At 38.5% G+C, this 26659-nt stretch overlaps 1 protein-coding gene across 1 annotated transcript in view; it reads right to left on the reverse strand.

The window, feature by feature from the left end:
* Positions 1-20336, reverse strand: part of CDC37L1 (cell division cycle 37 like 1) — a 28340-nt gene extending 8004 nt beyond the window's left edge. The window contains exons 1-5 of the mRNA XM_023213183.1: positions 19990-20336; positions 14738-15019; positions 10503-10596; positions 2440-2555; positions 1769-1891 (exon numbers count right to left, since the gene is read on the reverse strand). Coding sequence (XP_023068951.1) covers positions 1769-1891; positions 2440-2555; positions 10503-10596; positions 14738-15019; positions 19990-20121 — 747 coding nt within the window. The 5' untranslated portion in view covers positions 20122-20336. The remainder of the gene's footprint in view (positions 1-1768; positions 1892-2439; positions 2556-10502; positions 10597-14737; positions 15020-19989) is intronic.
* Positions 20337-26659: the final 6323 nt, after the last annotated feature.

Below are 26659 nucleotides of genomic sequence, written 5' to 3' on the forward strand. Positions count from 1 at the left end.
TTACTTTAGTTTTACTGCTTATATATGCATCCTTCAACAATATATTATTTAGTTCTGCCTGTTATTAAAAAAATACAAAATAAGAACGTTGATACTAGATATATCCATTTAGTATCTATCTAAACAGATACATCACTCTGTGGTTTGTTTGATTCACTCTCTTGTTTTCCATCCATGCTGATGTTGGCTAGTATTTTACAGAATGAATATACAGGTCGCATATCTAAAATGCTTGGCACCAGAAGTTTTTCAGATTGTGAATTTTTTCAGATATGGGAATATTTGCATTATACCTACCAGTTGAACATCTCTAAATTGAAAACATAAAATCTGTGAGTATTTCCTTTGAGTGTCATGTCAATGCTCAAAAAGTTTTGGATTTTGGAGCATTATGGATTTTGGATTAGGAATACTCAACCTATACCACAATTTATTCATTGTTCCCAGGTTTTTGCTATTATGAACAATCTACTATAAACACTACGGCAATCTAGTACATATGTGTTAGAGTTTCGCTAGAGCAGCAGTTCTCTTTACATCTTGAAAATTACTGAGGACCCTAAAGAGCTTCTGTTTATGTGAGTTATATCTGTCAGTATTTACTGTTAGACATGAAAACTGAGGAATTTTAAAAACATTAACTAAAAATAACAATGACAAACTCATTACACTACCATTAATAACATTTTAATTTAAAAAAAATTGTTTTCCAAAACAAAAAAATTTAGTGAGAAGAGAGCTATTTTTTCTTTTTCCTTCAATTTTTCTAAATCTAATGTCTGGCTTTACAGAAGATGGCTAGATTCTCATATTTGTACTTCCACATTAATCTCTATTGTACACTACTGAGAGAATGAAAATGAAAAAAATAACATCTTGATATTATTGTGAAAATAGTTTGGACAGAGAACCTCCTGAAAAGGTCATGAAGCCCCTCGGGGTTCCTGGACCACACCTTGAGAATCTACTCTCTAGGGTGTATACACCTAGGAGAATTTCTGGATGTTAAGGCAGGCACTTGTTCAACTTTACTAGGAAATTCTGTAAAGTGGTTGTTCCAATTTATACTTCCACTAGCAGTGAATGCAAATTCTTATTGCTCTACTTCTTGGGCAGCTTTTAAATTACTGCAAATCTTGTGAGTGTGAAAGGGTACTTAATCTTTCTAGACATCTATTTTTCCTCAACATCGCCAACATCATCTAACATGTACTGCTTCCTGTGAATTTATAGCATAAGCATGTCTTCAGCTCATTACAAATGTTCCATAAATATAATTTTAAAGGGTACATAACATTCTATGTACCATGGGTATTTTTAACTATTCCCTTAATTGCTGAATTTTTAGGTTGCTTCCTATTTTTTCTTTATAAAAGTCTGATTTCTCATTAAACTGCTGAGTTCTACACATGAAGAATCCTGTATTATTTTGCTCAATAATGCATCCTGAGCATCTGAAACAGCTGTGCTTTGCATTAGGCACTCAACATTTACTGAATGAATTAATGATAGAACACAAGTTTCCTGAGTATACACATTCATTTAAATGGGTCTCAATTTCATATACATGCTGTAGTACAGCCTCTTATATAGCTCTTTTAAGTTTAAATTAGCAAGAAATTAGCAATATAAATTTCCTTTTCACAAGAAAATCTACAGAATTTAGCCTGTGGCATCCTGCTTGGATGCCTTCTATTGATATGAATAGAACAAAGAGGTCTCAGCTGGTACCAAATCTTCCCATTTATTATATCAAATAATTACTTACTTTGGCTTTCTGGAAAAATAAACGAAAACACCCTCTTGGATCCACATTACAGTTTTTGGCCATTTCCATAATAAACTGCATTACAACAGCTTGATGTGCTATTTGTTCCATTAAAGCCCCTTTCTGAAAAAGATTTAAATGATATAAGAAACAAATATATTAATATATTTAATTGGCATACTGATTCAAATTTTGAATTTTTAGAATATTTTTGATTTTACTCTCTTTAGTTATAAGTCAAATACTTTACAAACATATAAAGAGTATATCTTAGTTTTTTTTTTTTTTATTATTTGTATGTGGACCAGAATAACTAAAGGAAGACCATGCTCTGAACTTGATTTAATACCATGATTACTGTCTGGATTTTTAAAATACAACTTTCAAATTAGTTTGAAAAGGATTATAGCAATATGAAAACAAGAGAGATGGGGTGGAGTGGCAGAGAAAGCATAGTGGAAAAGTTTCTGTATGCTAACTGAAACAACAACAACAACAAAATCTCACATTAAACGCAAGTAGATCTGAAAGCAAAAAATAGTAATTTCATCTAATGACCTTCCTGCTTTCTTTTAAAGGACTTAATGTAGAAAACAAAACAAAACATCAATAAAGTATGAAATCAGATTTCCACTAAGGTTCCCAGAAACTCAAGGTTCACATAATAATACCTTCTCAGCTTCTAGGTGAAAACACCATAAAATAAGATATTTAGCAGTTTCTTCACATACAAGGTATGGATGGTCAGACAAAAATCTCTGACTATCATCCCATCGACTCAACATACCTGTAAAAAAAAGAATTGAACCGTAAGTGTCAAATATTTTCTTTCTTCCTATAAGGGAAGAAATACCAACAATTCTTAATTCATTAATCTCTCAATAGTATTTTTAAATGATTCTCTTTAAAGACAATTCATATTACCAGAGCAACAGACTATGGTAAAAGAGCAAGTGAGGGACAATACTCTTTAAAGCAACACTTAGTAGACTGGAAAAAGCTCCTAAAATTCACAGAAAGTTTTATTTCAGATAATTAATCAGGCCAGAGCAGCCAGTTCAATATTAAAAAGTCCTGCATCCACGAATGCCTGCAGTCTTGGGCAAACTGAGAGTTAATTATGTAAGCCATTTACTCATGACGTCTTTTATAAACAAAGTCTTTTAAAAATTAGTTAAGCGTATTTGAAAATGGTTGTCATTTTGTTTCAAGATGTCAAAGAAATCCAAATACTATTTAAGTTATATCTACACTTTTATCTAAATTAGTAGGAAATTTGGTCAAAGTCAATACCACCAAGAAATCACGGAACCAGCAAAGTGTTGACTTTTTAATGTTGTCTCTACTAAAAATAGAAAAATTAGCTGGGCATGGTGGCAGGCGCCTATAATCCAGCTACTTGGAAGGCTGAGGAACAAGGATTGCTTAAACCCAGAAGGCGGAGGTTGCAGCGAGCCGAGATTGCACCACTGCACTCCAGCCTGGGTGACAGAGCAACAGACTCTGTCTCAAAGGAGATAAGCTGGACATGGTGGCACATGCTTGTAATCTCAGCACTTTTGGAGTCTGAGGCCAGAGGAATGGTGGAGTCCAGGAGTTGCAGGCCAACCTTGGCAACATAGTAAGACCCTGTCTCTACAGAAAAAGTTTAAAAATTAGCTGGGCATGGTAGTGTGCATCTGCAGTCCCAGCTACTTGGGAGGCTGAGGGGGCAGGATCACTTGGGAGCCTAGGAGCTGGAGGCTGCAGAAGGTATGATGGAACCACTGTGCTCCAGCTTGGGCAATACAGTGAGACCCCATCTCTTAAAAGGACTTAAAAAAAAAAAAGGATAAAGACTGTAGCATTTTCTCATAGAGTATTCTAAGCTTTATAAAGTTATTTCCCCAATGCTTTGCATATAATGATTAGGTCATTTGAAGTTCTGAGAAACAGAATGATTATGGAAGTTACTTAAAACTACTTCTTAAAGTATGAAGAATATTGCCAGCATGGTGTAATCCCCACTATTTGGGAGGCTGAGGTGAGAGGACAACTTGAGCCCAGATGTTGGAGGCTACAGTGAGCTATGACCTCACCACTGCACTTCAGCCTGAGTGACAGAGCAAAATCCTATCTTTTAAAAAAGTCTAATGATTCCTGGGACTCAGATTTAAAGAAAGCACAATCCTTATTTCTTACACTTGAACCCATAAAGTAAATCCTATGAAGCAGTTTTGCCTTAGCTTTCTTACACTTCTGGAGAGGTAATATTTTCAACTCTATCTACCATCCACAATAAAGCATTGCTCCTCTTGTTTACTTCTTCATGGCAGCATTGTGACTCCCTGAAATAACAAAAGCCTTATCCATTCTGGTTTATTTTGCAGGAAATAAAAGGGTTCCTGACACTTGGAGCTATGGGGAAGGGTATCACTAAATGTTAATTTTTTTTTCTTTTTGTTGAGACGGAGTCTCGCTCTGTTGCCCAGGATGGAGTGCAGCTCCATCTCAGCTCAGTGCAACTGAGTTGCAGTGATCACAGCTCACTGCAACCTCCGCCTCCCAGGTTCAAGTGATTCTCCTGCCTCAGCCTCCTGAGAAGCTAACATTACAGGTATGTGCCACCACGCCCAGTTAATTTTTGTACTTTTAGTAGAGACAGGGTTTCACCATGTTGGTCAGGCTGGTCTCGAACTCCTAACTTCATGATCCACCCGCCTCAGCCTCCCAAAGTGCTGAGATTACAGGCGTGAGTCACCACTCCTGGTCAAATGTTAGTATTTTTTAACTACCTATTTAATACCTGAGACAAATTAACACTTGACATTGAAAATACATTTTTTTTTAAATCTGAGAAATACTATCACTTGATTTCAAAAATGCACATTGAATTAGTATGAAATTGATAAGTTCAGTTACAGGTAGTTGATACAGACCTTTGTGGAAACAGTGTGGAATTTTATGAACAAAACAAAGACAGGTGGGGCGCAGTAGCTCACACCTATAATCCCAGCGCTTTGGGAGGCTGAGGCAGGAGAATCACCTGAGCACAGGAGTTTTATGTCAGTCTAGGCAACAAAATGAGACCTTATCTCTACACAAAAAGACAATTACCCAGGTGTGGTGTAGTACACCTGTAGTCCCAGCTGCTTGGGAGGCTGGGGCAGGAGGATTGCTTGAGCCTAGGAAATTGAGGCTGAAGTAGCTATGATCTTGTAACTGTAATCCAGCCTGGTGACAGAAAAAGACTCTGTCTCAAAAAATAAACACATAAAGAGAATCAACAACTCAGTGGAACAGCATATACCTCAAATTACTGACATTATTTTGGAATTTGTAAACAAACTTGTATACAAATGGAGAGTAACAATTTAAGATGGGGGCTGAGAACACAGACTAGAGCTAAATGGCCCAGGTTCAAATACTGGCCTCACCATTTTACTATCGTGGGCAAGTCCCTTTATAGGCCTCCATTTCCTCATCTGTAAAATAGGGTTGAAAACAGTACCTAACTCAGGATTTTTGTGACAATTAAATGCTATTAATTCATATAAAGCACTTAGAACAGGGCCTGAGACATAGTAAATACTCGATAAATAATAAATACCCATTAAAAATATTTAGCTAATCCTTTGGTTAAGGATAATACAGTCATTTTAAATTAGCCAAACAATTTATCTGAATGCTTGGAAAACCTCACTTTGACAAGTTTAGATATTTTAATCATATGCTTTAACCTATGTATTTCCCTAGTGAACATCTAAATCTCAATCCATCATCAACCTTCATATGCCACCTGATTCCTAAAATGGTCCTGAAATACACATGTCCTTATTACTGATTTCCCTTTCCTCTTTCATTATACTTATAGAATTATTATTATTAATTAATTTATTTATTTATCTTGAGAGACAGGGTATTCCTCTGTTGCCTAGGCTGGAGTACACTGGTGCAATCACAACTCATTGCAGCCTCAACCTCCCGGGCACAAGAGATCCTCCCACCTCAGCCTCTGCAGTAGCTGGGACTACAGGTATAAGCCACCACACACAACTAATTTTTTTTTTTTTTTTGTAGAGATGAGGTTTCACTGTGTTGCCCAGGCTGGTCTTGAACCCCTGGGCTCAAGTGATCCTCCAGTCTCAGTTTCTCAGAGTGCTGGGATTACAGGCATGACCACCATACCAGGCTTAGAATTTTAACAAACTACACTAATTCATTTTAATTTCTATGTGTACTAAAAATCTCCCAGCTAGTTTGTGAATTACTTGAGGAAAGCTGTATGATCATTTCCCATATTCCTAAACTCCAGATCTCCTATATTTCCAATCATCTACCACCATATGCATTTCTACTGATATGCCTGCACATAAATCCATCTTACTTGAAACCAAACCCATACTTGTCTCTCTGCCATCCTACAGTGCTTCCTAGGCTCCATGTTACCAAATCAAGCGTTCTAGAAATTCCTCTGACATTTCCATTTCTCCCACATCAAATTGATCACCGAGTCCTGTGGTTATACTACTACGATCAGTTAATATGGTGAATCACATTAATGAGTTTTCTAACATTAAGCCATTTTGAATTCTTAGGATAAAGTCTTTGAAAATTTTTTTTCGCATTATAAAAATAAAGTTTATTTATTGTGAAGAATTTTTAAAATCCAGAAAATAAAAGTTATCTGTAATTCTACCACAAGACATTATTGTTAACATTTTGATGTATTTCCTTCCAGGCATATTTTTGAATGACTTTTTAAAAAAACAAAATTAAGGCTGGGCGTGGTGGCTCACACCTGTAATCCCAGCACTTTGAGAGGCCGAGGCAGGCGGATCATCTGAGGTCAGGAGTTCAAGACCAGCCTGGCCAAAATGGTGAAACCCCATCTCTACTAAAAATACAAAAATTAGCCAGCGTGGTGGCAGGTGCCTGTAATCCCGGCTACTTGGGAGGCTGAGGCAGAAGAATCGCTTGAACCCAGGAGGTGGAGGCTGCAGTGAGCAGAGATCACACCACTGCACTCCAGCCTGGGGGACAAGAGCGAGATTTCCTCTCAAAAAAAAAAAAAAAAATTAAAATCATATACATTTTCTATTCACTTCACTTCATATGTAAGAATGCTTTATATTAAATGTTTTTCAAAAATAAGATATTGATATGTTTTTTAAAAGCAATAAACAATTACATTGAAGAGGTTGCAAATACTCATAGTCAGTACAAATGAAAAAAATCCTATCATAGTATTTGCGCAAATGTTTATAGCTCTTGGTAAAATTTCCAGTGACAACATCCTACACAGATTAAAAAAAGCTGAATCACAGCTAACTTTGGCTAAAACTGAAGATGATGTGCTCTGAAAATTAGATGACTCAAAAAGCAGCTCTGATGATCATAAAGCCAGTGATGTCAAACATGCATATAACTTTGAATATAATGGTTGTAAAATGTAAGAGATAAAAGGCTTTCTTTCTAAATTAATATTTTATATTTATAAAATGTGAATTACCTATATTAATAAACTAAATACAAATGTAGAGGAAAAAGTCAGATTTCAATGCTTTATACTATTCCATGATATACGGTACCATTTACCATTAGGTGGTAAATTCTACCTAATTGTAAGGGTAAAAGCACAAGAAAGGTAGTCAACAAATTGTATAAGGGAAAAGCTAGGAAAAACTCTGAAGAATATAAGCACAAATAAGACCACAGAGAAGCACTGGTGGGAAGGCCCTATAGCCCTACACAGCCCCCACACACACCAGGCCGATGTCATCCAAGAGTCTGGAATGCAATCCAAGTCCAGAAAGCCTCCAACTGGAAGCTTTAATTACATCTCCTATTGCAGATGTGTTTAAAAGAGTATACCAGAAGCCATTATCCTAAGCAAACTCACACAGGAACAGAAAACCAAATACCCATGTTCTCACCTATGTGGGAGTTAAATGATGAGAATACATGCACACATACAGGAAAACAATGCACACTGCAGCTTACCGAAGGGCGGAGGGTGGGAGGATCAGGAAAAATAACTACTGGATACTAGGCTTAATACCTGGATGATGAAATAATCTGTACAACAAATCCCCAAGACACACGTTTACCTATGTAACAAACCTGCACATCCTGCACACATACCCCTGAACTTAAAACAAAAGTTAAACAACAACAAAAAACCAAAATAAAGGAGTATACCCATATAGTCATCATTTTGGTAAGCTTTCTTCTTTCATCACAATAAGCATACATCAGAAATCTTCCATCAAGCAGGTATAGCCACAAATTTTCACTGTCTTGTCTCACACCTCTATCAATTCAGTGCCATAATTCAGTCCACAGGGATTTTTATTATCTTATAATTCCCCATGACTACAAGTTGGTCCACTCTCCACTGATGGAACTTGGTAAAGCAGAAATTGCAGGTATTCCAGGTCCCTTGTTAAGATATATCTATTCCAGAGTGGGAAATAAAACACATGAAAATTTTGGGAGCCTACTACCTTAGTAACATTGCTGGGGATCCAATGTGCTGTGGCAAGTAATGTATCTCCTCTGAAGTTAAAGTCAATATGCATTTCCAGTAAAAAAATAGGCACAATGTGACTCGGGGAATGGCTATTGGTCTGGTTGGGTGTGAAAACAGCAAGGTTCTGGTATTTATTACAAGATAGTATATTGGAAGTTCATAACACATAATGGCAAAATGATTGCTTATTAATCACCTGTGGATGTTAAGTCAGTTTTTTCCTCAACTATCTCATTATTTGCACAACAGTTTTATAAATTCAGGGGTCATGGTGGCACAAGTTTGTGATTATGCATAGATTTGACAGTGTAGACTTTCCCCATCAAGGATGTTCTAGTATCCTAATTCAGTTTAGCCACTGAACACCTAATTTGCCAGTAGGAAAAAACATCAAAATCTCACTATGGCACAATGCACTGCAGAGATGAGCCAGCCATCAAGTAGCAGGTTGATTACCTTGGCCCCACTTCATCTCAGAGGGACTGGTAATTTCTCACTTGAACTATCCCACTCTAGATGTGGAAGTGCCCTCCCTCCTTGCCATGCTTCTAATCAGTAATACATCTGCAGTCTTACTAAATGAATTATTCACCATACCACATTATTTTTTGACCCAGAAACTCATTTTACAGCAAAAGAAATGCAGACTGTAGGGTTCATGAAATTCACTGTTCTCATAACGAACATCACTACCCAGAAGCAGGTTTTATAAAACGCTGAAGATACATAGCGCCAGATGGGTTACAACACTTTGTGATATTTGGATATTTTCCTACACAAAATTGCTTCTGAACAAGGCAGTCAGCTTACAGCAAAAGTGAAAGAACTGTTTCTCATTTACTAGGTTTCTCGTGGCTTCAAAGCAACCAACTTTCAGAGTGCCAGCTGGGTGAAAACACCTTGAGGAATGTTGTTTCACCAGATGCAGTACATGCTCTGAAAGAGCAATCAGTATGGTACTATTTTTCCTTCAACAGAAAAACATGGGCCTAGAAAGCAAGCACTGTAGGCGGGAGTGGCAATTCACATATCACAACTAAGATTCATGTGCAAATTTCTTGCCTTCTATCCTTATGACTCAAGGCTCTGCTCATTTCAAGATTTTACTATCTGTCCAAGGGAGGCCTGTATATTCATTTTTTTTTCTATTATAAATAATACACATTGATGATTTGTAGAAAAACTTTGTCTTTATTTCTTCAAGTACTGTTCTTTTAGTTAAATACAGTCTTTTTTCTTTATTTAAAACAAAAAGTATGAGCAAAGTGAATATTTTATGAATAAATTACATAAAAGGAAGGGAAAACATTGAAAGTAATATTTATTGTATTGACATAATTGAAGCATAAATGAAATTCAAAAAATTTTGAGTAAATAAACACCAATAGGAAAAAGATTTCAAAATGCCATTTAAAAAGTTCATGACTATATTACAAATAAAAACCATGTTTACTAAATTAACATACTACTTGGAATTAAAAAAAAAAAGTTTTTACTTTGGAATTAAAAAAAAAGTTTTAAACCTTAACTCCTAACATTTCCCAGCAGCATTTTCATGCCAGCGGTATCATGCTGCCTATACTTCTCAGAACACACCATGCTGTTTCCTAACTGCCTGTCTCATGCTGTTGCTGTTGGCTTGCCTCCCTTATACATGAAAAACTCTTATCTGTTCCTCAAAATCAAGCTCAGATGCTGGCTTCTCTGGGAAGCCTTCACTTGTATCAAACCCCCTCTTACCCTTTTTCCCCAATAGAAAAAGCCTATTTTTCAGTTCTTTATATATACATTTCTATTACTATATTTATCTGAGTAACAGTTCAAGGATCTGCCTGAATTATAAAGCATCATATCCAAAACCTGAAAAAAAATGAATAATCTTTTAACCATAAGATAATCAGATTCCAAGGAAGCAAAGAGGAAAAAGAAAAAAGCAAAGACTAGTTGGGAAATGGAAAGAGGCTATGGAATACATAAAGTTGTCTTAGAAGGTAGTACTATATAATAATACTTTTGCTTGTCTTTACCATTTGGTTCGCTCTGTCAATTAATTTTATTTATAACCAAAAAAATTTCTAAAACAAGATCTATACAGCTGTGCCAGAAGTAGCTACAAAATTGGAGTTTGCTACTTTTCTTTTTGGCTTTTTATAAGTCCATTTTTTACACAAGTACATATGATACTAAATATTACAAAGAAGGAAACCCAAGTAGTAGACTTACCAAAATGTCTGATTTTTTGCTCATATTTTTGCATAAATGATTCTGATTTATCTTCATCCTCTGTGTCTTTTCTTTTATCTTGATTAATAAAACTCTAAGAAAAAATTTTAGAAATTTAAATCAGATTTTAAATTCTAATTGAATCTTCTTTCTCAGATACTGAATACCTAGCAATTCTTCTTGTAGACAATATTTGTGGTATAGTATCATACTGATATTACATGATTAAATTCATCTGTGTCACTGATATTACATGATTAAATTCATCTGTTAAACTATTTTTAAAAATTAAAATTTTCTTATATGGGAGTCTTATTAATTTTGTTTAAAATGATGTATGAGGCCGGGTGTGGTGGCTCACGCCTGTAATCCCAGCACTTTGGGAGGCCGAGGCGGGCGGATCACGAAGTCAGGAGTTGGAGATCAGCCTGGCCAACATACTGAAACCCCATCTCTACTAAAAATACAAAAAACAGCTGGGCGTGGTGGCGGGTGCCTGGAATCCCAGCTACTCGGGAAGCTGAGGCAGGAGAATGGCGTGGATCCAGGAGGCAGAGGTTGTAGTGAGCTGAGATCATACCATTGCACTCCAGCCCGGGCGACAGAGCAACACTCTGTCTCACAAAAAAATACATATGATATATGTGTGGATATAGGTTTATCTTGGAAATCACGCAGAAAAACAACTGAATTACCATTTTGGTAAGCTGAATTTCCCAATTAAAAGCAGGTATAGAAACATCCTTTATATTTTACATGAATAATTTACTTGTGCATTATTTAATTCTTATAAGTATTTGCAACTCTTGCCTAATCTTTCGAGTTCTTGCTGGAAATAAACTCAGAAATTCAAAGCACATAGAGAATAAACTATATTTACTATAAATTCTTTAAGACATAAACCAGAAATAGACCGTTGTTGTTGCGTGTCTTTTTTTTGTTTTTTTGAGATGGGGTCTTGCTCTGTCACCCAGGCTGGAGTACAGTGGCACAATCATAACTCACTGCAGCCTCAACCTCTTGGAGTCAAGTGATCCTCCCACCTTAGCCTCCAGAGTAGCTGGGACTACAGGCGTGAGCCACCATACCCAGATAATTTTTAAATTTTTTGTAGAGACGAGGTCTTGCTATGTTGCCCAGGCTGGTCTTGAACTCCTTGGTTCACACAATCCCTTCACCTTGGCCTTCCAACGTGCTGGTATTACAGGCATAAGCCATTGTGCCTGGCCCTTTGTTGCATTTCTAATAAACTTCTTAGAAGAGACCAAACAGTTTGATTTTTAAAGTCAAGTACAAATTTCTATTAAGGAAGTACTTATTTTCAGTTAAATAAGTCATAAAATATACCAAGAATAAAGTTTGTATCTAGCTAGAAAAACTGGCAGAAGTTTCTTAGAACATTCTGTGATCATATTTATACCCTGTTATCATCACTGCCAAAAATAAAAATTGCAAACTAGATCACTGCCAGTTTATAATCAGGAAGCACTCAAAAGTTTACATATTTCAAAATAAAATATTTTTTCATTATACAGTCTGCCATCTAGACCAGCACTGTCCAATAGAAATACAATCCAAGTTGCAAATGTAATTTAAAGTTTTCTATTAGCCACGTTGAAAAGCAAAAAGAAACAGATGACATTAATAAATTATTTTATTTATCTTAACATATCCAACCTATTATTTCAACATGTAAGCAATACAAAACAATTATTAATATTTTACTTTTTTTGGCACTAAGTCATTGGAATCCGGTGTGTATTTTACACTTATAGCACATCTCAATTCAGACTAGCCACATTTCAAGCACTCAATAGCACATGTGGCTAGTGGCTATCAAGTTGGATAGTGCAGATCTAGACCAGTCCTCTCAACTCTCAAGCTCCCAGACAAAACCAGTGTAGGATTTTGAGCAAATGACTGGAACATAAAGATAGTCCTAATTAATTTGTGAGATAAATGTAGGCTGTCTTAGAACCTAAGTTTAAAGAAATAATTAAAAGCAGCGACAAAATGAAAATATTTTCTTTGTGACCACTGTGTTAAAGAAGAGACATCAACTTTACAAAACAAGAAATATTACTTTGAACATTCCTTCTGAAAGAAAAAGATTATTTTAAATAGTTTTGGGATATAAATGCAGAACAGAAAATAACACTTAAGATGTACCCCTTAAAACAATATATACAGATATAGCAAATGACTCAGATAAAGAATGATCCCATTGTGGAGGGGGAGAAAAAGTATATATAAATTAGTAGAGGCACAGAGAAAGTCGAGAAAGATATGACTCACTGTTAAAGTACTGATAGGGCTAGTGGCAAGGTATGTTACTGACTGCTGTAGCAGAACTAGAGCTGGTCCAGGGAAAGGCAATTTAAAAAGCTCATGAGAGTAGGTGAAAGCAGATGCCAAGAGGACAATTAACAAGTAGGTTATGTGCTGAGAAGTCTAGAAAATAATAATGGTTAAAGATAAGGTTCATTGTGGACTTAGACAAGAATGACCAGTCTCTCCCTGAAACTTGAGGGTGAAGTACAAATATAAAGAAGTATCACTTTACAAATTAGTAGAAAATGACTGAATTTCATTGCCCCATAGATTACAGACTGAAGATTTAAATACTTTTTTCCTAGGTTCTACATTTCATATATTCAAAGGATTGTGGACTACACAAATGTATCTATTTGTTAAAATTTTATACTTAAGATTTGTGCATCTCAAAGTATATAAATCTTACCCAAAATTTAAACAAAAAATAACAGTAAAATGCAGGAATGGGTGTAGGCGAAGGTATAGATGAAATGAGAATGGCAGAATGATGACAGTTATTGATGTGGACTGGTGGGGTTTATCTGTTCACTTTGTGTATGTTGAAATTTTCCACGATGAAAGGGCTGAAAACAGGTCTAAAGTCCAAATTCACTCCTAGATGATATATCCATGGGCTAATTAAGGAAAATGATGACACTTGAAGGCCTCTTTCTCCCTATTCTCTGCATATTTCAGGCCTAAAGAACACTCATAGTGGATAACATACAAAATCCACCTTTGTGGTAAAGCTAAAAGCTTTCAGCTCTGTGAACTGTGTTTCCTTCAGCCATTATGGGATAGTGAAAAAAATGAACACCAAAATATCTGTATCCATCAGCATGTTCACAGACTTCTTTATAAATGGTTCTCCAAAATAAGGCTTAATACAAACTACAATTTTTCTTTTTTTGAGACGGGGTCTCACTGTTGCCCAGGCTGGAGTGTAGTGGCACAATCTCGGCTCACTGCAATCTCTACCTCCTGGGTTCAAGTAATCCTCGAGCCTCAGCCTCCTAAGTAGCTGGGACTACAGGCACTACAGGTACATGCCACCATACTCAGCTAATTTTTGTATTTTCTGTAGAGACAGGATTTCATCATGTCACCCAAACTGGTTTTGAACTCCTGGACTTAAGTGATCTGCCTGCCTTGGCCTCTCAAAGTGCTGGGATTACAGGCATGGACATCTAAGCCCGGCCTATTTTTCAATAAATATCATTTTATTCCACATTTAAAACACTAGTTCGTGAAGTTTTGCCTTTTCTCCCCTTTTCATGCATCTGAAAATCAATCTCTAGAAACTCTAGTTTTCAAATGGAAAACTGAGGTATAAAACCCTGAAGTTTGAAAAACATGGGATTTTAAAAGTCTAAGCCTTCATTCTTAAAGGCACTGAATAAAGGATATTCAACACTTCTCATTATCTTATCTCTCCATCCCAGTCAGGAATTTCTCATATTTAACCCACCACTAAGTTATTAAGTCACTCTACTTATTTTTCTACTTAGTTGCTTCATTTATAAAAATAAGGTGGTTGCATTAAAGGAACTCTAAAGTAGTGATAATCAATGTAGGGGTACAAAATATGAGATGTGGAGGAAAATATTTCACAACTGATCTATTTTCCCATCCTTATAAATATCACATTTTTGTGAATGATTTTAATACATGTAATATTTGTTCGGCAGTACATTTATATAAATATGTATTTCAGACTGCTCAATTAACTGCCTGGAGTCTGCAGCTCTACAGCAAGAGCTTTGAGACTTTCTGACTTTCATAAACTTTTCAAGCACCTTTCATAAACTTAAAATTGAACACTGTTTATGAGATTCTGCTGCTTTGCTACCAAATACGCACAACTGGTTTGTGCAAACACTTCAGTTTTTCTTCTTTCATTATGGCTCAATACAAGGTCATACCTTATTAAAAACATCCTTGCTAATGGCATCCATGCTCCACAGACACATCTTCTCTCTTTGTACTAGAGCTTCTTCTTTCTGTCGCCACTCTTCTTCCCGCTGCCTCAGTTCTGATACTGCTGTTTGTGCTTTGGCATGCTCCTGATCCAAGGACTCAGAATTATGCAGTGCTAAGCTACCAAGTTTCTGTTGAGCTTCAGCAAGATTCCATTTGCACGCCACAGAGCTCTTTACAAACTCTTTCTGCTTTTGGCAAGCCAATTCAATTCCATGGCTATACATCTGGATAAAAACAATATTTGTAAGAAATGAAGAAACAATGGATGTTCGTGCAGCACAGTTCAATTTTTTTTAATTCAAACGATTTCTGTACAATATTTTGGTATATAGTATATCCTGTGTTCCAGGTCTGCAGTCATGTTTTTATATCTTAGTCCTTGTTTCATCAACTAAATTCTAAACTGCTTTGTTAATTTATGCCTATCCCCTGACAACTAACAGCAACAAAAGCCTGGCAACTATCACAGTGTCTTGCATAAAGTTAGTGCTTAACAAACATTTAATTAAGTCTTCATAATCTTGAACAAGCAGAATAACGAGAACAAAGCTTAAATCTAGTTTATCACTTCAATACTCAACATGCTGACAACCAGGCCTTTATAATTTTGTTCTCCAAATTCTTCAGTACAAAAAAACCTCCTTTTATCTAGAAGTAATCATTTCTTGGTTTCTATTTTCTATCTGTATTTTTCTAAAACTTGGTGATTTGAGAAGTTCTTATTGGATATTTCTATTTATAAATGATTATATCAGACAGACATCCTTTAATTTATTCCTAATCAAAATAGGCAAAGTTCTATCTATCTATCTATCTATCTATCTATCTATCTATCTATCTATCTATTTTGAGATGGAGTCTCGCTCTGTCACCAGGCTAGAGTGCAAAGGTACGATCTCAGTTCACTGCAACCTCTGCCTCCGGGGTTTACATGATTTTCCTGCCTCAGCCTCCCAAGTACCTGGGACTACAGGCACGTGCCACCATGTCCAGGTAATTTTTGTATTTTTAGTAGAGGCAGGGTTTCACCATGTTGGCCAGGATGGTCTCGATCTCTTGACCTTGTGATCTGCCTACCTTGGCCTCCCAAAGTGCTGGAATTACAGGCGTGAGCCACTGCACCCAGCCGCAAAGTTACATTTCTTAAAAGTACCAATGGTCCACCCTGCTGACTGTACTAGTCAAAAGCAGTGGTAATTAGTTTTAATATTTACTTAATTACTACATGTAAAATACTGTGATAGACATTCAATTGCCTATATTCCTTGGCTCTATAAAACAAAAGCTGAAGGCACATTCTTTATGACTTCTTAGTCAAATGTAGATCAACTTCAGAATAATCTCTCTCCAATCTATTCCCATATCTCCATTACTATTCAAGCCCTTATAATCTCACATGTGAATTATACAAATGCTGACTCTCTTATCTCAAGCCATTCTCCACTCCACTAGACTGGAGTGATCTTTCAAACAAATGAATCTGATCTTTTTTTTCATTCTTAGCTTTGGGATAAAGGACATACTCTGTGGCATAGCCCTTCGTGGTGGCATAGCCCTTCGTGATATCATTTCCCATTACCTCTCTAGACTCCGTTCCAATTGCTCTTCTACTTGTTTGTTTATTCTTCCCTTTCCCACGCTTGTCCCTCACTTCAATTTGGCAATCCTCTTTCTTCGAGGTAACTCCTACGGAAACTCCTATCTTCATCCAGATTCTGGCAGACCCTAAACTTTTTCTTACCCCGTCTCTCCCCACTCAAGTTATGCCTATTTCTATTGTGGTGTTTTTCATACAATATCATGCTTATTTGTTTACTGACTGGTGGTGGTAAACAATTCTGAGGCAAGTAGCAACCAAGGACCTACCTCTTAGCTGAGTCTTCAGGCAAACTCAGGTTTGTACTGGGACAAATGTGGACACTGTTGCTATTCAGATGTTTTATTTGCTCATTCAGCAGGTCTGGAGCCCAGGTACTATAAACAATGTCCCTAACTAACCAAATAAAACATTTATTTTTACTTTTTGTTATCTTAGAATAGGATCAAGAATAACTGTAGAGTAGCTATGCTTAAAACAGGGCCAGGAAAAGGAGAAAAATTAAGCTATAAAATTTATTTTGTAAGAAAAGATATACGAAATTTTGTATACAAAACTTCTTTTGGCTGGGTTCAGTGGCTCACACCTGTAATCCCAGCACTTTGGGAGGCCAAGGCGGGCAGATTATCTGAGGTCAGTAGTTCGAAACCAGCCTGGCCAACATGGCAAAACCCCTTCTCTACTAAAAATATTTTTAAAATTAGCTGGGCGTGGCCAGGAGTGGTGGCTCACACCTATAATCCCAGCACTTCGGGAGGCCGAGGCAGGTGGCTCACGAGAAGGAGATCGAGACCATTCTGGCTAACATGGTGAAACCCTGTCTCTACTAAAAATACAATAAAATTAGCCAGGCGTGGTGGTGGGCATCTGTAGTCCCAGCTACTTGGGAGGCTAAGGCAGGAGAATGGTGTGAACCCGGGAGGCGGAGGTTGCAGTAAGCCGAGACTGCGCCACTGCACTCCAGCCTGGGTGACACAGTGAGACTCCATCTCAAAAAAAAAAAAAATTAGCTGGGCACGGTGGTGGGCACCTGTAATCCCAACTACTCAGGAGGCTGTAGCAGGAGAATCACTTGAGCCTGGGAGGCAGAGGTTGCGGTGAGCCAACATCGTGCCATTGCACTCCAGCCTGGGCAACACAGCAAGACACCGTCTCAAAAAAAAAAAAAAAAAGGAAAAAGAAGACAATATATCAAGAAAAGTAATATGGTTATATGGATAAACAGAAATTATCTTGCATTTTCAAATTATTTGGGAGTAAATATTCTTTTCTCAAATCAAACAATTCTAAATATAATTTATGTTTTAATTCTCCACAAACTACCCAGACAACATTTGGTTATTTGGGCAAACTATCCAACATGTATTCAGATGATTATATAAAATATTAGGTCACATTCTAATCCATGACCATACAGAAGTTTTAGAGAGACATTAAACATGATCTGCCTTTACATTAATTGGATCTAAGAATTACATATCACATAATACATTAAGAAGTCTAGATCCCCCTTATTTGATAAAATTAAGCCAAAGCTGTTTTTTAGGATTATAAAATGTTAATTGATTAAACATTTTATTTTTTTCCAAATATTCCAATCCAAAAATTTAAGTCTTAAAGCCAGCAAGACCAATAAGTAGGTTTGTAATAAACACATGAACTTAGAATTAATAATTACTTCGCAAATTTTTTTTTTTTTTTTGAGACAGGGTTTCACTCTTGTTGCTCAGGCTGGAGTGCAATGGTGTGATCTAGGCTCACTGCAACCTCTGCCTCCAACAATTCTCTTGCCTCAGCCTCCTGAGTAGCCAGGATCACACACACCCGCCACCACACCCAGCTGATTTTGTATGCACCACCACGCCGGGTTAATTTTGTATTTTTAGTGGAGACGGGGTTTCTCCATGTTGTTCAGGCTGGTCTCAAACTCTCGACTTCAGGTGATCCACCCGCCTCAGCCTCCCAAAGCGTGGGATTACAGTCATAAGCCACTGCACCTGACCCACTTTGCAAATTTTAATACCATTTAAAGGTAGTTTCAGACAAAGTTTTACAGTACTTCACAGGGTGGGCAGTGCAGTAGGTGGGAAAATATACTGGACTAGGAGTCATAAGTGGGTTCTAGTTTTAACCTGGCCACTAACTAGTTATACGGTCTCAGGGAAATCACTTTTAATGAAAGAGATAAGCTTACTCACTTCTAAAATCTTTTTCAGTTAAACAAATTTATAAGTGCACAAGTAAGAAATTAACATACAGATATTTCTCTAGATTACTTCTGTAATTCAACCACAATGCACTGAAATTCTTGACACCCTTTTTCCTCTTCATATGCCTTCCAAATTGACAATGGCATCTGCTGTTCACTCTTTTTTCCTCCCTAACACATCATATGCTTATAATACATTTTGTATATAAAGACGACACTGGTGATCCAAAATTAGTGGGTGACTAATGATGGACCCATCAACTCTCATTCTGTCCTCCTAAAAAATGTCTTGTAGCTCCCCAGTGACTAGCTGGCCAAAGTACAGACAGTGGTTATGAAACAGCATTTTTCTCTGTGTGAAGCCAACTACCCCGTTAGCTGGGCATAAGACTGATAATCTCACGCTTACTGGCAAACAATTTAACTCATCCTCATTAACATCTAGCAAAATAAGTTGAGAGGAAAACTACTATTAAATCTGTTACACTCTTGGGAACCCCATTTTGCAAGAAGGCGACAGACACCTATGATCCATTGAATATATTAGTGTTTAGACTGTGATCCTGAAATATACTTCCAAAACACACACGGATTTGGAGAAAAAAAAAAAAACCAGGAAAAGGTGATGCGAGTATGTAAGTATCCCCTAAGATAGGTCCCTGAAAAATCCTTAGTAGTATATCACATTTGGATACGTTTCAATGGCAGGAAGGCAGGAAAGCTGGATTGAAAACACAAGTAAATACCAGGAACCTAAGAGAAGTCTGAAGGAAAAGGCAAGTATATGCGTATATATTTTCACTGGAGAATGACGTGAAGCAAAACTAAACAGTAAGGCAAAGATGGTCACGCGAATGGGAGAGGTGTACGCCAGCGTCAAAAGCGAGGTTTGAAGAATTTACTCAGTTGTCAACATGGGTTAAAATCGCATGTGAAATCTTTGTCAGGACTCGGTGTGACGTTGAACTACAATCATTCACTGTTCCTATCAACTGTGCACAAGTATGCTAGAGCCTTTAACAGAATAAAGTGCTCGGGGAAAACCTCTCACAGGAGGACAAAGGGTCAATGTTACACCATGAGCCGCCCCAAATCTGGGTGCTGTCAGGAAGGGGAGATGGAGGAACGTCTTCCAAGGGTGAACAGCAATCAGCCAAGATGAAAGAAAAAGTGTGCGTGGAGGTGGAGGCTGGTAATACATGGCCACCCCGTCTCCACTCCGAAGATGCTATAAAAGGGGTGGGATGGCATCAGGCATCAGATCCCCGGGCCCCGGCAGTGAGGTAGGCGTAGAAAAAGGCTTAGAAGAGGGTCTGGGAGACGCGGCATTCCAGGGGTTTGGGGACAGCACCACTCCATCCCTCGGCAGAACGCAGGCCCCCTCTCACCTGGGCGCCGCCGCCCGGCAGCTGCGTGCAGCGGGGAGAACTGGGGAACACGTCCAAGTCACTCTCTTCCTCAGCCTCACCCTCGGCCCGAGGGAGGCTCCAGGGTCCCGGAGGCGGCCACGGTTGCTCCATGTCCGGCTGCTCCGGGTCCTACAACCGCCCCCGGCCCTACAACTGCCACTGCCAACAGACTTGGCGTGAGTGGAACCCGCTGCGCCAAGCCAGAAGCCCAGCCCGGGGCCAGGGCCGTTACCCAGAATCCCTCTACTGGCCGCGATGCCGCTGCACACCCCGCGATAGCCTGGGCCTCGCCACCGGCGGACGGCGGAAGAAATAGTCGGCACGGTGCGTCACTTCCGGTTGAGGCGGGGCTGTGAAGGCGCGTCCCGGGCCCTTTGCGTGTAGTGGGTGGATATGCAATTGTATTCCTGTTTTAAGCAGCGTTCTCTTTGAGCTTTTCGGCACTGCAAACTTAACGACTAATGGCGCTGTGGGTGGAGAAACGTTTGTTAGGTAGCGTTAGGTATTGCTATCTGGTGTTCCTTATACCGAAAACGGCGGGTCCTGGCCGCCGGGACGTACTCAGACCAGGTGTCCACTTTGCATGTTGCTTGAATATTGCAACTCATTCCTTTACGTTGACATTTAAACCAGTGATTCTAAGGCAGCGTTGAGGCGAAGGGAGGAGATTTTTGAGCAAGCGGAGCCAGTTTTCCTCTCATTTCTAATTACAGGCAACGACAGAATTCTGTGGTTGGTTGGTTGGAGGAGTACACCAAAAATAAAGTACCAGAGCGAGCACGGCTTCAAAAAAGTTAGGATCAGTACCGCTAGTAGCGAACGTATAAGAAGGGCTTCCTGTATTCCTACGTGTCTTGTTTAAGCCTAAAGATGTGTGCTCGCTTTACTCCTTTTTTGGAGACGAGGAAATAGACCCAACAAGCCTGAGACCACACATTTTACAAGGAAGAGGTAGGATCCAGCCCCAGGGAGTTTAACTTAAGAACTTGCACGTTTAACAATCAGGTCTTGCTGCCCTACTCATATAGAGACCCAAATAAAAACAACATGACGCCATTTTTTTCCATGTATTTAGATCGGCAAACTTGTGAAGTCGCTTAATACCAAATGTGTACCAAGACGTAAGCAAATGATGTAAGAATGTCATTATTGTAACCTTTTAGGGGGAGTAATTTTACAATATGAGAGGCTTGAGCGGATTGATTCAGCAATTTCACCACTAAGGAAGTATGCAACAATTATTTTTGCACCAATATCCAAGGATTTATCTACAAAGATTTTTAGCAGCAATTTTTGTGTGTGTGTGGCAAGAAAAAAAAACATTCTGATTGTCCATCAATAGAGGAACTTAAATTATGGAATATTAATACAATGGGATATTACTCGTTTTTTAAAAAGTAAATTGTATCTAAATATGCTGATATATAAATACCTCCAAAAGGTATTGAGTTTTAAAGCAACTTGCAGAATTAAACATATGTGTACGTATACAGAGAGAGGGCAAGAGAGAGAGATGGTATTTGCGTGCATGTGGGGGTGTGTGCAGAACATTCCTGGAGGATATACAAGAAACTGTTAATGATTACCTCTGGTGGGTGAGCCTAGGAAGGAAAGCTGATGAGGACCTTTACTTTCCACATTTAGCTTCCCTGTACTGTGCTGTTTGAAATTTTTCCAATGAATGTACACTATAGTAATTATAACAGTACAAGATTACTATAAAATTAATTACAAATAAAAGCTGAGAATCACTTTTGCGCCTAAACCTTTTTAATTTAGGGGTGAAAGTAACAGGAGAGACTGGAAAGGGAGGAATAAAAGAAAAACATTTTTCTCTTTGCTTCCATGAAGCCACCAAGTGCTTTGAATATGCCTGGCATACAGTAAGCCCTGTATAAACGCTAATGCTGTTGGTTTTTCTCCTACCTCTTTTACTACTTCTCCTCAGTCTTCTTTCCTTCTAGCTGACCTCTAACTTTAGAGTTCCTCATATTTTGGCCAGTGAGGAGAATCCTGTCTATTCCTGTGGCTTTAAATAACATCTGTGTATCTATAATTCTCAAATTGAAATCCAAGTCCTGACCTTACCCCTGTGCTCCAGACTCATGTCTACCCGCTGATTTGTCATCTCTTTTTAATGGTTCATACACATCTTAAATTTAACACATCCAAACCCTTGATCTCACTCCCTTCCCCAAACTTCTGTCTTTTCTGTGTCAATCAATGGCATCACCATCCAGTCCAAAACCTAGAGTTCAGCCTTAGTTCCTCCCTCTCCTTTACCTCTCACACTGACAGCAAGTCCTACTGTTTTTACCCCCAAATACATCTTGAATCTATGTTCTCTCCTGCTTTACTGTGTACTCCCTAAGCCAGAACACGATGATTGCTTCTCAGAACTACTGCAGTAGTCTTCCATGCTTCTATTCCATTCTTGCTCCTTACAATCACTTTATACTCGTCCCAGAGAGATTTTTAAAAATATATATATCATGTCTCACCTCTACTATATTAATTATATGCTTTCAATGCAAATAACTGAAACCCCAGCTAAAAGAAACCTAAACTATAAGGACATTTATTGTCTATTTAACAAAAAGAATGATGCCAGGATAGGCTTAGCAGTTCAAAGATGTCATTAAAGATTCAGGTTCAGGCCAGGCGTGGTGGCCTCCACCTGTAATCCCAGCACTTTGTGAGGCCAAGGCTGGTGGATCACTTGAGGCCAGGAGTTCGAGACTAGCCTGGCCAACATGGCGAAACCCTGTCTCTACTAAAAATACAAAAATTAGCCAGGCATGGTAGTGCATGCCTGTAATCCCAGCTACCCGAGAGGTGGAGTTTGCAGTGAGCTGAGATTGCACCATTGCACTCCAGCCTGGGTGACAGAGCGAGACTGTGTCTCAAAAAAAAGAAAAAAAAAAAAAAGATTCAGGTTCTTTCAATCCCTATCCCCCATCTCCAGCGTCCTAAATCTGTTTACTTTCATTTTCAGGCTTGTTACATCATTGTTGCAGGATGGCTGCTATAGCTCTGGACATCACATCAAAAAAAGGCAGAAGCTAAAGCAGGAAGAGAGAGAAGGAGGCAAAACAGCTGTATTCACTTGTGACTCTCATATGAAGAATAAAGGTATTTCTCGAAACCTTCTAGTGAAATCCTTGTATCTTATTGGCCAGAACTGGCTTAAATAAGTTATGATTTGTTCTCTGGAGCTGGATGCATTGCTACCTAAATAAAATTGGAGTTCTATTAGCAAGGAGGAAGAGTTTGTGGCAGTAAGGTAGGCAATCACATTTTCTGCCATAACTGATAAAGTTCCTGTGAAACCTAGTGGCAGCCTAATTCCTGAGTGTCATTCCTGTCTTTATTTATTTATTTTTTTTGAAATGAAATCTCGCTCTGTCTCCCAGGCTGGAGTGCAGTGGCACCATCTCGGCTCACTGCAACCTCCGTCTCCTGGGTTCAAGCAATTTTCCTACGGATTACAGGTGCACGCCACCACACCCAGCTCATTTTTTGTATTTTTAGTAGAGACAGAGTTTCACTATGTTGGCCAGGCTGGTCTCAAACTCCTGACCTCAGGTGATCCCTCTGCCTCGGCCTCCCAAAGTGCTGGGATTACTGGTGTGCACCTACTGCACCTGGCCCTGAGTGTCATTTCTTAAACCCTCTCCCTAACACCTTCCTTGCCCTCTCCCACCCAAAATCTCTCTTGGACTCCTTTCAGTTCCTCAAACATGGCAGTTCCTTTCCTAACTCATGGCCCTTTCGAGTTGCTATTCCCTTTACCTGAATATCTTTTTTCTTACTTTGAAAGGCTTGCTAGTAGTCATGCTTCTCTTCTTCGATCTTAGACCAAATCTCATACTCTTAGGCCAATCCGGCCAGTGAGTCTAAGCGAGGTTCTCATTTCTTCTTCAACCTGTTCTATTGTACCACCTTGTATATTTCCTTTCTACTATTTATCATAGTATTATTTTATGTTCACTTAGCTATGTTTCTTCCCCCAATAGAACGTAAGCTCCATGAGAGCACAGACTGTTTCTTACTCACTTGTACTTACATGGCTCAGAACAGTATCTGGCTTACAGTAGACACTCAATAAATGTGGGCTGAATAAATGCATAGAGAATGAATGAATGGAAACAAGGACAAAAGAAAAGATTAAATAAAGGCAGAAGATGGTGAAAAGGGAACACAAAGAAGTATATTTTGGTAGGAGATAAGGAGTGGGTATAATGATGTCAGAAGTAGCCTCATCTTGAGCCATTGCTGACTTCAGGGTCTGAATCCTGTGCCCTCGCATAGTAAACACTTATTTTTAGAAACAGTTCTTGCTATGTTACCTAGGTTGGTCTCAAACTCCTGGGCTTAAGAGATCCTCCTGCCTCGGCCTCTCAAGTGGCTGGGATTACAGGCATGCACCACCAGGTCTAGCTCCAGTAGACACTTTTTAAACAAGTCTTGGAACTTAATCATACTCTTTTACTTTCTTATTTTGGATAATAAATAAAACTCCTTGGAAAATGCTTTGGGTCATAATTTGCCTATTACTCCCGTGGACATAGAGCTAGCCAGCTGAACTCAAAGGAGCAAATTAGGTTTTTTTCTGAGTAGAAATTACTTTTAAATGGAAAGACTTTGTAATCCAAAATGCCCAAGGGCAGCCCTTGTAGAAGGACTTGTGTTGCATCATTATGTAAGCATTGAGCCTACAAATGCCAGTAAATCAAAGCACAAGCCAAAGAGTGACATATGAGTCTGACTCATGAACTCTTAATAAAGTTGTGTGAAACAGAACCCATGTGTGGGTCCAGATCCCAAATGACTTCAAGATTGTTAAAAGCTGTGCAACTGCAATTTGATTCCTTCCTTGGAAGATTCCTGGAAAATTCTTGAGAAGTGTGTATATGTAAAGAAATACTCAAATTGCCAGCTGCTGTTTTGGATATTCATGCAGAGATCACTATTATAATACAGCGCTACTTTTTTCCCTTTAAGTGGGTGTCCCTCTGAATTACTTGTAAAGTATTATTACACACCACAATAATTTTCTCATCTTATCTGCATTTCAGGTGAATAGATCCACTATATTTTCTTTTTCAGTATGTGTAAGACTTATATTGAAGGGAATTTTATACATTAAAGATTTTTTAAAATTGTTATTACGATTTTTTTTAAGAGACAAGATTGTGCTCTGTCGCACAGGCTGGAGTACAGTGGCAAGATCATAGCACACTGCAGCTCCCAACATCTGGGCTCAAGGGATCCTCCCACCTCAGCCTCCTGAATAGCTAGGACTATGAGTGCATGCTGCTATGCCCACCTAATTTTTTAAAAATGTAGACATGGGTTCTTGCTAGGTTGCCCAGGCTGGTCTTGAACTCCTGACCTCAAGCAATCCTCCGGCATCTGCCTCACAAAGCACTAGGATTACAGGTGTCAGCCACCATGCCCAGCCTATTGTGAATATTTTTTAACACACAAAAGAATAGAATTACAGAAACCCCATTCATCCATCACCCACAGTCAATAATTATCAAGATTTTACAACATTTGCTTTATCTATTCCTTTTATTTATTGACTGGAATATTTAAAAGCAAAATCTTAGACGTTAAATCATTTTACCACTACATACCTTAATATATGTCTCTAAACAATGTTAATATTTGCCTTACATAAACACAAGGGCATTATCATATATATAAATTAATGACTTGGTGTTATCAAATGCCCAAACCATAATCAAATTTCCCTGATAGGCTGGGCGTGGTGGCTCACGCCTGTAATCCCAGCACTTTGGGAGGCCAAGGCAGGTGGATCATCTGAAGTCAGGAGTTTGAGACCAGCCTGACCAACATGGAGAAACCCTGTCTTTACTAAAACTACAAAAAATTAGCCGGACGTGGTGGCGGAGGTTGCGATGAGCCAAGATAGTGCCATTGCACTCCAGCCTGGGGCAACAAGAGCGAAACTCCGTCTCAAAAAAAAAAAAAAAAAACTTTCCCTGATAGTCTCAAATGTTACATTTGGTTTGTTTGAATTAATGTCCCAACAAAGTCCACATATTCCATTTGGTTGTGAGGTCTCTTAAGTATCTTTTAATCTAGATCAGTTCCCTCACCTCTTCCTTTTTATTATTTTTTTAAATGCCATTGACTTATTGCAGGTTAACTGGGTTAGGGGTCCTATAGAATGTCCCAGATTCTATTTATTTATTTATTTATTTATTTATTTATTTATTTATAGACAGAGTTTCGCTCTTGTTGCCCAGGCTGCAGTGCAATGGCACGATCTTGGCTCACCGCAACTTCCGCCTCCCGGGTTCAAGCGATTCTCCTGCCTCAGCCTCCTGAGTAGCTGGAATTACAGGCTTGCACCACCATGCCCGGCTAATTTCTTTTGCATTTTTAGTAGAGACAGGGTTTCTCCATGTTGGTCAGGCTGATCTCGAACTCCTGACCTCAGGTGAGTCGCCCGCCTCGGCCTCCAAAAGTGCTGGAATTACAGGCGTAAGCCACCTCGCCCAGTCCTATTTATTTATTTATTTGTTTGTTTACTTATTTATTTATTGAGACAAGGTGTCACTCTGTGGGCCAGGCTAGAGTGCATGGCACAATCATGGCTCACCATAGTCTCAACCAC

The sequence above is a fragment of the Piliocolobus tephrosceles genome, chromosome 14, assembly GCF_002776525.5.
Source record: "Piliocolobus tephrosceles isolate RC106 chromosome 14, ASM277652v3, whole genome shotgun sequence".
NCBI lineage: Eukaryota > Metazoa > Chordata > Mammalia > Primates > Cercopithecidae > Piliocolobus > Piliocolobus tephrosceles.